General features: G+C 36.5%; 1 protein-coding gene across 1 annotated transcript in view; it reads right to left on the reverse strand.

The window, feature by feature from the left end:
* LOC123514123 (WASH complex subunit 2-like) overlaps window positions 1-13,281 on the reverse strand; it is a 110,949-nt gene that overhangs the window by 32,610 nt on the left and 65,058 nt on the right. Inside the window, exons 6-9 of the mRNA XM_045271772.1 lie at window positions 8,524-8,667; window positions 4,374-4,449; window positions 1,494-1,643; window positions 1,130-1,294 (exon numbers count right to left, since the gene is read on the reverse strand). Of these exons, the coding sequence (XP_045127707.1) occupies window positions 1,130-1,294; window positions 1,494-1,643; window positions 4,374-4,449; window positions 8,524-8,667 (535 nt within the window). The remainder of the gene's footprint in view (window positions 1-1,129; window positions 1,295-1,493; window positions 1,644-4,373; window positions 4,450-8,523; window positions 8,668-13,281) is intronic.

The following is a 13,281-nucleotide window of genomic DNA, read 5'->3' on the forward strand; positions in this document are numbered from 1 at the left end:
GCTTAAAAGGAAGCACATTGAGATGGATGGAAAATTATTTGATGGGGAGAGAAATAAGGACGGTAGTTAAAGATATGAAGTCCAATTGGAGAGCAGTAGAAAGAAGAGTGCCACAGGGGTCAGTATTGGAGCCAATAGTTTTTATCATATACATAAACGACATTCCTGAAGGAGTAAACAGCTACATAAATCTGTTTGCAGATGGTGTGAAACTGTGCAGAGTTATAAAGCTAAAAGAGGATTGTGAAATACTGCAGGAACACCTAAATAAGATCTGGGAATAGAGTAAAAGGTGGGAGATGGAATTCAATGTGGACAAAAGCCATGTCATGGAAATGGGAAAGAGTGAAAGACGATCCGTGTGAATCTATAAGATGGGAGATGGAGTAAAACTGGAGAAAGTGAAAAAGGAAAAGGACTTGGGAGTGACAATGGAAGATAACAATCAACCGGTAAACCATATTGAAAGAATTGTCAGAAAGACATATAATTTGCTAAGGAATATTGGATTAGCATTTCACTACATGGACAAAGAAATGATGAAGAAATTGATAAGTACTATAATAAGACTCAGATTGGAATATGCAGGAGTAGTGTGGACCCCCCCATAAAAAGAAACACATAAGGAAGTAGGAGAGACTAAAAAAAATGGTTACAAGAATTGTTCTAGAATTTGAAGGGATGACATATGAGGAGAGACTAAAGGCTATGGATCTACCAACCCTGGAACAGAGAAGGGAGAGAGGGGATCTGATGCAGGTTTATAAATTGATCAACAGAATGGACCAAGTGGATAATGAGAAACTGATCCTGAGAGAAGAATAAGACATTCGAAGCACAAGATCGCATAGTAAAAAGCTGAGGAAGGGGAGATGTCTGAGAGATGTTAAAAAATATAGTTTCCAGCAAAGATGTGTCGAGACGTGGAACAGTTTGAGTGAAGAAGTGGTGTCAGCAACGAGTGTGCATAGTTTTAAAGAAAAATTGGGTAAGTGTAGATATGGAGACGGGGCCACACAAGTGTAAAGCCCAGGCCCTGTAAAACTACAACTAGGTAAATACAACTAGGTAAATACACACACACACACACACAATTATAATTTTTGATGTGGAAAACACTAGTGTTCACCTGAGGGTGCTGCAGGCTTCCTGGAAAACAGGTCTCCTTCATCATCTGAGTCACTAGCAAACAGATTGGCCTCAATCTTCTTGGACTTTGCTGGAGCTGAAGCTTTGATTGGTGTGGCATCTGGCATAGCTCGGACATTCTCTACTCCTTGTGATTTGGTTGGTGCTGGGATTTAAAGTAATCACTGATCAGCACATTTAATCTTTACTTCTCATCAATGGTGATGGAAAAATTACTGTATTAAAAATAAGTTATGCTATATTAAATATGTAGCACTTTGTGGGGATACTTCTAATAATATACTTCTTGGATATGCACATAATATATCTATAGCTTATGCAAACTTTTAGTAATTAAAAAAGACTTGAAAATACCTGATGGAAGGAGAGGGTCTGAATTTTTAATGCTCCCCTGGGAATTTGAGGGCTGCCTGGGACCATCAAACAAATGGGTGACTTTTGCTGCTTTCCGAACAACCCTTCATCTTCTTCACTGTCAGAGTCCAAGTCTGCTCCTAGGAAATAAAAAGGCCAAATACTCATTAATTAATATAAGTAAAATTGCAATTAAGTAAATTTTCATTATCTTTTGTTGTATATGCTTTGCCACAGAAAAATTCAAAAGGATACAGGCAACCCCCATTTAACGAAAGTTCACACAATGAAATTTCGCTACAATGGAGGTTTCGTTTTACTACCATCTGCTCGTTTAACGAACACCAAACTTGCTTTAACGAAGTTTTATCCAGGTAATTTTTTTCAAAATTAGAAAGCCCCACTGTATCATGCAAGCTGACAGGAGCTGCTAGTACTAAGGCCTGCCTCAGGAGAAATCCTGAGACACCTGTAGAATAAAGATCAAGATCAAGCCTCTTGTGGACAACACAGGCACTGCCGATACAAAGGCCTGACTCAGAAGAAATTCTGCGTCACTTGTAGCATCAAGATCAAGATCACGCAAACCACTCACTCCCCAGTAAAAACATAACAGCGTCACCAGTCCCTAGTTCAACTTACCACCAAAACGCCCTGCAATGTGGCCTAACGTTCCTAAGAAGACCAGGAAGTGTCTTACTCTCGAAGTGAAGCTGGGTATTATTCACAGACAAGAGAGAGGCTAGAAAACTAATAACATTGTTTGCCACCATCTTGACTCCATCTAATGTCTACTATTTTCAAGTCAGCAGAGTCTATTAAGAAGGCTGTTGAGACCGCATCTTCCTTGAAAGCTAAAAGAACCACCTGAACTTGTGACTCTACAATGGATAAAGTGGAGAGCCTTGTGGAAATGTGGTACATACGTTTTGTATGCGGTACCATGATGCGCACTTTGTTTACATTCTACAGGTTGCCGGTTAGTGTATTTCCTGTTTCACTCTCCCTCCCTTCATAAAGTTAAGATTATCAACATCATAAAGTTACGTACATACATACATTAGTGTACATTATAATGACTTAAATTAAACTACCTAAATGTTTAACTTCATAATTTTTACTTTCATGAAACCTTTTACTGTACTATGATGCACTCTCGCTTTGCTTACTCTCAATGGAAGTTCAAATCAGGGGTTAAACTTGTTAATATCGGTTAAACAACGAAGTTTCGCTTAACAAAGTGTTTTTTAGGAACGTAACCCCTTCATTAAACGAGGGTTGCCTGTACCTATGTTTTCATTGTGAAAAGCATTACATGTCTTTTGCTATACAGGCAACCCACGCCTAATGAAGGGGTTACGTTTCTAAAAAACCCTAGGTTAAGCGAAACTTCATTAAGCAAATCGATTATAACAAGTTTCACCCCTAACTTGAACTTCCATTGAGAGTAAACAAAGCGAGAGTGCATCATAGTACAGTGAAAGGTTTAATGAAAGTAAAAATCATGAAGTTAAACATTTAGGTAGTCTAATTTAAGTCATTATAATGTACACTAATGTATGTATGTACGTAACTTTATAATGTTGATGATCTTAAATTTTTGAAGGGAGGGAGAGTGAAACGGAAAAGACACTAACCGGCAACCTGTGGAATGTAAACAAAGGGCGCATCATTGTATCACATACAAAACTAATGTACCACATTTCCACAAGGCTTTCCATTTCATCCATTGTAGAGTCACAAGTTCAGGTGGTTCTTTTAGCTTGCAATGAAGATATGGTCTCACCAGCCTTCTTAATAGAGTCTGCTGACTTGAAAATAGTAGAGACAGTAAATGAAGTCAAGATGGTGGCGAGCAATGCTATTACTTTTCTCGCCTCTCTCGTGTCTGTGAATAATATCCAGCTTCACTTTGAGAGTAAGAGATTTCCTGGTCTTCTTAGCAATGCTAGGCAACATTCCAGGGCGTTTTGGTGGTAAGTTGAGCAAGGGAAGACAAGCTGCTGCTGATACTGTTATTGTTTTGAACAGGGGGAGTGAGTGGTGCACGTTTTGTCCATAAGAGGTGCTGGTGTATTCAAAAGCCTGTCGGCTTGCTTGATACGGCGGGGCTTTCAAACTTGGAAAAAATTACCTGGATAAAACTTTGTTAAAGCGAGTTTGGTGTTCGTTAAACGAGCAGATGGTAGTAAAATTAAACCTTCGTTGTAGCGAAATTTCGTTGTGTGAACCTTCGTTAAGCGGGGGTTGCCTGTATATGCAAGATTGTATTTCATGAATCCATTTTGCTATCCTTTTGGTATATTTTCATGATTTGCTTCTGACACACTTCATCTCAAACATGTGCAATTTTAATTTACTCTTCTCCCAAGGCTTCCATTTTCAGGTTTTTGCTCCATACCATCACGTAAATACCATAAATCCTTCATCTAATCTTTGCATTCACACCAAATTATTTATATTTATCTACTATTCATCACTTACTACTCCTTGATATGTTTAGTTAATTCTAAACTTCACTTTAACATCTATTCCTTCATCCACAGCAATATGACACAAACTACTTGAAATAGCATCCCTTCACAGAGCATTAATGTTATTATAATTTACTGTCCTTACCTAATTAATTATATTATTACTGTGTGGTGCGTATATTCATTACAAATACATGAATATCTAGCTCTATTCTGTGGGATACTGTCTTCATGATATTATCACAAGGGAGGAAACTGGGTAAAGAAATTAGATATGGAAATCCGGCAGAAAACCTCATGACATGCACAACACACGATTGTGGTGTATTTCATTCTGTTTCTTAATGTGTAGTTTTGTGAAGTCAATGTAGGTTCAGTACACCAAGGCACTCTTACCAGTTCTCCTGCTGTTGATGTGGGTGGTGGGTATAACAGCACCTGTGTTGTTAGTCTTGGAAAAGATGTTTCCCACCTGTGAAAAAAAGTAAGCCAGTGTGAATTTTTAAATAGAATCTTCTGGTCAATGGCCAAAGACTTTTACTATTACAATAAATCAAATACAAAGCTATTGCATCCAAGTCCTGCCAGTATTGTAAAGGGAGATGATAAGTACACAATAACAAAATTGGGGAAGTGCATATGAGGGCCTCAGAATCATTGAGGCTCAAGAGCAAACTCCCAGATCTTTTAAGTATTCGTATCTGAAGAATTGGCAACTCATCCTCTGTCTGGCTATGTTTTTTGCCACACTGTTTTCCAACTTCAATAAGGTTGGAAGTCTTGTAGACACCAATAAACTCACAACCTATTGATTCGGGAAGCACGTGTGGTGTTTAGTGGTTGAGCCCAGTGGCACGTCGCTTTAAAACCAGACAGGCTTAAGGTTAGTGGGAGTCAGTCAGCCAATGAGAGCATACAGCACACAGCCCATAGCCATCTCTTGACCAATCAGCATTTTCCCATAAGAAGTGCATCATCCTGGGCCAATCACTGCACTGCTATGTACACCAAGGATCTCCTGCCCTTCATTACTCATACCAAGTCCCAGTACTTACAAAATATCCTGGCACAGCAGGATGCTCTGTAGCATAAGGGAGGACAGGGGGCAGGTGACATTTATGACAAAGGGGACAAAGATGACAACCTGATGGAGTATGATGAAGAACAGTAACTTCACCGTCCCCTCATCTCAACCTTGAACTTCTTTAGCAGATGTACAGTAACATAACATTAAAAGTGAATACATATTATTCATACACAGTCTTTTCCTTTGACTAATAAGTATTAATTGTTAATCATTTGTTTTTACCATCATTACTAAGCTATTTTCTTAATGACTTCCTCTAACACCTCATTAATCATCCTTCAGTTTACTTTCTTTTTTGTACTGTAGTATGTACCAATAATTGCATTTTCTCCTGTTTTTCAATACACTTAGCCTATGGTGCTGTTCCTTTATGTAGTTTATTGTATCATTAAATTATTTACTTCAGTTGAAAATTTCATCAAGGTTTAATTCACAAGTCATGCAATGAAATGTATGAAAACTTGAGGGGAGGGGGTTACATTTTACATGCTTGCACATAAATGCACCATACATTTTATTTTTCATTCTTGGTCAAAAAATTCTGAAGAGCAGGGCTTTCATCTGAAACTTGGCTGAAATTGATATCTTTCTTAGAAGTGGAGTTATTGTTCATAAACTTTAGATGAATTTTTTTCAGTTTTTAAAAAAATGGTGCTTGAACCCCTATGGTTCTGGATCTTGAGGTTCAGAATATGAAGCTCCCAAAAATATATGTTAAATGTGAAAGTTGGTTGTGTTAGGATCAAAAGTTTTCTTAGACACAAAGTTCCACCTTCACTTTGCAAAATGTCATGATCTGCAACTAAATACAGTTAACATTTTATGCAAAGACCAAACACTTTGTGGTTAAGTGTACTGAAAATACTTACAATGAACCAGGTGAGCACCACCACACCAACAGCTATGAGGATCAAATAGCTAATCATGGTAGCTCTTCTTGATGAATTTTCCAATCCAACCCCCAGTGAGGAGGAAAATACAGATCACAATCACAGCAATGTCAAAATCTAACAAAATATCTCCACTAGAGATTAATTTATGCTGATATTTCTTGTACATTGAATACAAGAAGTCAGATATTATATTCATGATGATTAATAAATAGTAAAGCAGCAGACAATCTTATAATGGAAATACAACTGCTAACACTGCCACTGCCTGCAGGACTGTGTCTCAAGTCACACCTCACAATGACACCGGATGTGCTGGCTGCCACCACCGCTCACACTTATTTCTTCTGGTTCAACATGCAAACCACTATAACTAACTTATATATTTTAGACAGGTATTATCATCCTTTTACTGTGTATATTTGCTTGAGTCCATCACAACCCAAGCTGTGCATCATAAATCACTTCCTGTAAGAAGCAGAACCAAGTGGCAACTCACCTTCAAGAGGAAGTACTGAGATAAGAGACTCCACCCTTAAGCTGGCCTAGATAAGTACAACTCAACATACACTGATTCTTTCCACCCAAAAGCCACATTGATCTCAAGGCTTATGATGCACAAACCCTTCCTTCCTTCCTGCATCACATGAAATATATAAAAATATCTATATGGATATATCACCTAAGAAAAAAAAAAAAAAATAAATAAAAAAATAATAATAATAAATAAATAAATAAATAAATATATATATATATATATATATATATATATATATATATATATATATATATATATATATATATATATATATATATATATATATATATATCTTGTACAAAGTCAAAAGACATCCAATACAAAAATAACAAATAAAATATACAAATGAGTATGCTCATATATACAATGAATAAATTAGTAAATAAATATACAGAAACAAAAATTAATTGAAATAAGAAAAAAAAGTATACATATTAAAAGAAAATTATGAAAAATTACATAAATATTTCCCCTGCCCCTTCCTAACTTTTTACAGAACTCTCTCCTCGTATATTCAGGGACTTTAGTTTTCTTTTTTTCACATTAATTCACTCCAGCAGAGCATCTCAGGTGTCTCCACAGACTGCCTCACTTCATCATATAAATCAATCCATCTATTTGAACACAATAGCTTGGTTTCTTCAGCAACAGGAAACTTTATCATAAGTGACCATTATCTTGATAAATTATTGCAATAACTTATTGAGATAATATTGGGTAATTGGTTATCTGATAATCATTTTCCTGTATCATCTATCTATCAATATCTTTAATATCTTTGGTTCCAAACTAATGATAATAATTGATTATTTTACTTAAAACGGTACTTTTCATTACTGAGGAGACAGGTTAAACATTGAATTTGACATTTCTTCAAAGATTTTTCAAAATTTTCCATGACAGATAAAAATAAAGATTTAAATTTATCAATTTTTTATTAAAAATATCCACATAGTTATCACTAGTATCAGAATTTTGGATTAATTAATTTTGTGATTATTAGTTATTTGATAATAAATTAATTGCCAGTCATCTAATATTTATCAGTTATTGCTGATAAGGTTATTGCTATTGAAATAATCAGCTATCATGATAATTTTTTTTTATCGTTCTCAACCATGAACTTACATATGCAACTTGCATACTGGTGTGGAACTAAACTCAGCTGTGGGCACATACAGTCAACTGCAGTGAAATCCCTACCACTCCTGATCCATATATTTAGCAGTGACATGTATCACCTCCAACATGCTCCAAACACTCTCCAAATAAAGCCTTAAGGCCCCCTCCAACATGACCTGACCTATCTACTCCATACTCTGTTCTTTCCCATCATTACTGTGTCTGCTCTCATCTCCCATCCCTGTGTGTTAGTCTGGTGGTGAGTTATTCTTATGTAAGGAAGGGAGATAAGGATTATGTTTACATAGGATATACTTTTCTTAATATAGCATCAGGTATTTCCCTCACATCTGTTGCTAACCTGAGCCAATCGCTAGTGTGATGAGCGGTGATGCTGAGGAGATATAAAATACCATATCTAACCAAGGACAAGTCTTGTTTAAGTGAGGTTGTTAGCATATAGAACACCTTGACAACAGACTGATGTATGGAAAGGTGGCAGGAGTAAGGTTGAGAGAAAGGCCAAGAACAACATGAAGACGGTCAGAGAGAAAAACAGATTGTGAGATGACTTGGTGACAACTAACTCTTTTGGCTGGAGATGGGAAAGCATGGGTAGGAATCAGAATGGTACTCTGACACCCTACATGGCAACCAATGGTCAAAAAACTAATTAAATAAATAAGTAAACATAGGTTGTAGTAGTCATATTCTTCTTATCCTTCCATAAAAACTATCTCTGAAGTGGTCAAATAATGCCCATAGTTATCATTCATTATTTGATCTGTATAACAAAGGAAAACTTACAACACTGGATGGGAGAGGCAAAATAGCCAGGGGTTAGTGAAAGCAACTTAATGTGATGCTTCTCATGCCTGGTATGAATGAAGACAAATCTAGATAACTTACCTTTTCTGAATTTCTGGATGGAGGAACAAACATGTCATCATCCTCATCGCTAGACAGCTGCAGTGGCTTTTCCTTGCCCACAACACCACTGGGTATGTTAGGTAAGGGACCATCTTCTGCTGACCAATCAGAGTCACTGTCATCCTTGAGAAAGAACACAAGTGATACACTCTTAGGGCAGTAAGTCATGAGATGTAAAGAATTGTAAGAGTTCATTTCTGTTTTATTAATTACTATTTAAGTTTTGGTCCCAGAGTAAATCTCAAAGTGTATTACTATCAGAAAGAACTATTTATCTGTGTATTCCTACATTCCTTGCATCTTTAATCCATTCATCTTGATAAACTAATTCCCCATATAATACAACACATACATGCCTTTTTATCTCCTTGGCACTGTCTTCCTGTAAAGAATTTTTCTAGTAATTTCTACACTTAGTGGGTTATATCAGCACTATTGAGAGAAACATAACTCATTCAAGATATATAAAACTGACTTTGTGATAGTAAATTAATAAAGGTGAAAAGTCTTAACTGAACATATACAGACAGGTTCCTACTTCATGAAGTAGCCTTCCTACCCTTATTTTTAGCTACAGTGACTAACTTGACTAAGTTAGTTCGTGAAGTGGTGGTGTAGCGGATAAGGTGGTGAGCGTGGGATTGGGCAGACATCCACACACAGATTTGTATCACACCACATACAGCCTTAGAAACTTTGCCATTTGTCAAGTGGTTTAAAGTTATATACATGTCACCATGATACCCAGGTTCTTGGTGGTTACACATTAAGAAGCACTTGGATGGTGATATGGGCCCTAATATGGGTACCCTTGTGAATAAAATTGCCTGCGCCACTAATGGGTGGAAGCTGAACATCGCTTCCTATACATACTCTTCAAGTATACCTACAAGCACTATAGGCCATAACATAAAAAAAATTCACACACACACATACACACACACACATAAAGCCCAGGCCCTGTAAAACTACAACTAGGTAAATACAACTAGGTAAATACATACACACACACACACACACACACACACACACACACACACACACACACACACAAACACACACACACATATTGGAGTAGCATTTCACTACATGGACAAAGAAATGATGAAGAAATTGATAAGTACTATAATAAGACCCAGATTCAAATATGCAGGAGTAGTGTGGACCCCTCATAAAAAGAAACACATAAGGAAGTTGGAGAGACTACAAAAAATGGCTACAAGAATGGTTCCAGAATTTGAAGGGATGACATATGAGGAGAGACTAAAGGCTATGGATCTACCAACCCTGGAACAAAGAAGGGAGAAAGGAGATCTGATACAAGTTTATAAATTGATCAACAGAATGGACCAAGTGGATAATGAGAAACTGATCCTGAGAGAAGAATATGACATTTGAAGCACAAGATCGCATAGTAAAATGCTGAGAAAGGGAAGATGTCTGAGAGATGTTAAAAAATATAGTTTCCCGCAAAGACGTGGAACAGTTTAAATGAAGAAGTAGTGTCTGCAACGAGTGTGCATACTTTTAAAGTAAGATTGGATAAGTGTAGATATGGAGATGGGGCCACACGAGCATAAAGCCCAGGCCCTGTAAAACTACAACTAGGTAAATACACACAGCCATACAGCAAGACACCATGCTGTCAAGATGTCTGAGCAACTTGCAGGCAAAAGTTAAAACTGGAGTTGGAGTCTGACCTAGATGTATGTACATGGGGGACTGGGCCATAGGTTCTCCTGTCTCTATAATAAATAAGTTTTGGATCGTATAGATGGAAAGAAAAAGTAGAGAGAGATGGAACTGAGTAGTGCTGTCAGACATGACAGAATCAAAACATTTGCCATCTTGTGAAAACCAGTGGTACATTGAAACACCTGTTGGACTAAAGAAACTGACTGGGGATATTATGGACAAGAATTTTTCTGGATTTAGGGATGAAAGAGGTAGTATGAGGAGGTTGATCAACGTAGAAAGAGAGTTAAGGTACATGAAGGAAGTGATGTCGAGTCTAACGGACAAACAGGACAGACTGACAACGGAAAACACAGAGCTGAAATTAAGATTAGTAGAATGAGAGGTCAATGCAATCAATCAGGGATTAACACGTTCCCTGCAATACAACCCACCAGTGGGTCATCAGTTACTATCCACTGTTGCAATGCGATCCACCGGTGGGTCATACAGCAGTTTTCACATATATCACATTTTAATCTTACTATTAATATAAATTGGATTATATAGTAAAATTTCAATACCCAGTATGTGAAGACGGGCATAATAGACTGACTGATAAATAATATGAAGCTTATTTTGTTTTTAGTGTTATTAAAATTATATGAAAAATAGTCTTCTTGTTTCCATATTTTCTTTCTAACACATGCAAAAAAACATATAAACTTACATTTTTTCTTTCAGAAGAACTTAAAACTTATTTCTATAACAAATTATTGAAGCAGGTATTACAATTGGACTTTCTTTGACAAGCTTCATTGATTTCTTTTTACTTTTTTATTTTCCTGATATTATTCTGACAATTTGTAAAAGAGCTGCCATTGATGATCCTTTTGAATTGCATATAGAAATAATCATAAGCAAAGAAAAAAACGGAATAAATAAAAAAAAAAACGTTATAAAAACCAACGATAAAAACTTTTTTTTTTTTCTATCACATGTAAGAAAATTATATTGTCTTGCATTTTTCCTTCAGTACAAAAAAATTTTCTATAACAAATATTTCAAACTAAGATATTGCAATTGGACATTCCTTGATAAGCTTCAATAATTTTCTTTATTGATCTTTTCATAATTTCAGAATTTTCCTGATATCATCTTTATTACCTTATTTTATCATCTATCTCTTCTATTGAACTAAGCTACCCATAAAACTGTGTAGCATTCATTCATTCATTCATATGGAAAACAGAGACAGAATTATATAAACAAATTTAGGAAAGGAAAAATATAGTACAGTATAGAGATGCACTGAATATCGCCAAATAAAGTATGCCCACCAGTGGGTCGTATCAAAGAAAAGTATAACTTTTTCACAGTATGTGATGTGACCCACCGGTGGGCAAACACTTTGAGGTTGCCAGTTCCTTTGGGTGTTCTCCCAGACAACACTCTGCTCTTCTCACTTCCCTAGCTTAACCAGCATTGACGTGACAACAATTTATTTGTATTGCAGTGTGGGCGAGTTTGACGTGCTGGCAATCGCAGGGAACATGTTCAAGGAGATACAAGAAATTAAGAAACAAAATGATGTACTAAAAGCAACATGTCAAGACTATGTAAACTCCTTAAGGGCTTACAGGTTAAAGTAAAGGATGTGATTGTGGACAGGGTGGAAGGTGGATTGGGTGAAAACAAGCTGAAGGAACTATGAAATGCATGGAAGCAGGAACAGGAAGAGGAAAAAGTTAAATTTTCTGAAGTAATAAAGAGACAAATTCAGGAAAACACTAAAGTCACTGTAATACAAGTTATTAAAGAGAAAGAAGATCTAGTGCGAGACCAGTGGATAAGAATAAAAGTTTCATGATTTTTGGGATGAAGGAAAAAAAATATCCAAACAAGTTTGTGAGAGAATGTGAAGAGAGAGAATTTGCCAAAACTATTATCAAACAAGTTCAAGACAGCACAGAAGAACTGGACCAGGAGGTGGAGGAAGTGATCAGGTTAAGAAGATACAGTGAAGTGAGCAAGAGACCAATGAAAGTAAGAATGAGATCCCAAGTGGTGGTAGAGGAAAATATGGCTAGGAAAGGGAAGATGACCGATGATACTGAACACAAGGATATATGGATAAAAAGAGATATGAAATTAGAGGAGAGGGAAAAAGAGAAAGTGCTAGGAAATTAAGCTAAGGAAAAAAACGAGAAAAGGACGGAGATCGAGAAAAAGAATTTTCACTGGAGGGTTCTGGATATGAGACTAAAGAAGTGGTACCTGTGGAAGAAAGAGGAGTTTGTGGAGGAGGCAAGAAATTAAGTGACATACTAATATAGATGGGGTGTTGTCCAGCATGTCAGAGGTTAGGGATTATTTGAAAGTGAAAAACCCGGATGTAATGTGCATCGTTGAAACAAAATTAAAAGAGGGGATCCATGCTAACTTTAAAGAGGAGAGATATAATAGCTGGAGGAGAGACAGGAAGGATAAATGGGGAGGAGGAGTGCTAATAATGGTTCATGATAATATATGTATGGAGGATGTGCAATATGGAGAGGACAAAGTGGAAGTAATGGAGTAACAATCAAAACAGAGGAATTGAAGAAAAGAAAAATCATAGTTACATATGTGCCACCTAAGCCAAATACATGGGTAAGTGAAGAACATAAAGATATGCAAAGAGAGGTGATAAAGTGCCTAGATAACATGATAAGAAGAGATGGAAGAATACTTTTAGTTGGAGACTTTAACTGTAAAAAAGTAAACTGGAGAAAGATGGAAGTAATGGATAATGCTGGACAGTGGAGTGAGGAAGTGTTACAGTTGACTATGGTTAATACAATGGATCAGTGGGTGGAGGAGTCAACAAGGTACAGGGGGGAAGAAGAACCATCACTGCTTGACCTAGTATTCACAAAGAAACCAGAGCCCTCTCCAATCATACAATACCTTAGTCCAATGGGAAGAAGTGATCATGTGACATTAGAGATGCAAATACAAGAGAAGGATGGGATAAGTTACAGAGATGACTACAAAGGGAGATATTAAATTATGCAAGAGTGG

This window comes from Portunus trituberculatus, chromosome 37 (assembly GCF_017591435.1).
Source record: "Portunus trituberculatus isolate SZX2019 chromosome 37, ASM1759143v1, whole genome shotgun sequence".
Lineage (NCBI taxonomy): Eukaryota > Metazoa > Arthropoda > Malacostraca > Decapoda > Portunidae > Portunus > Portunus trituberculatus.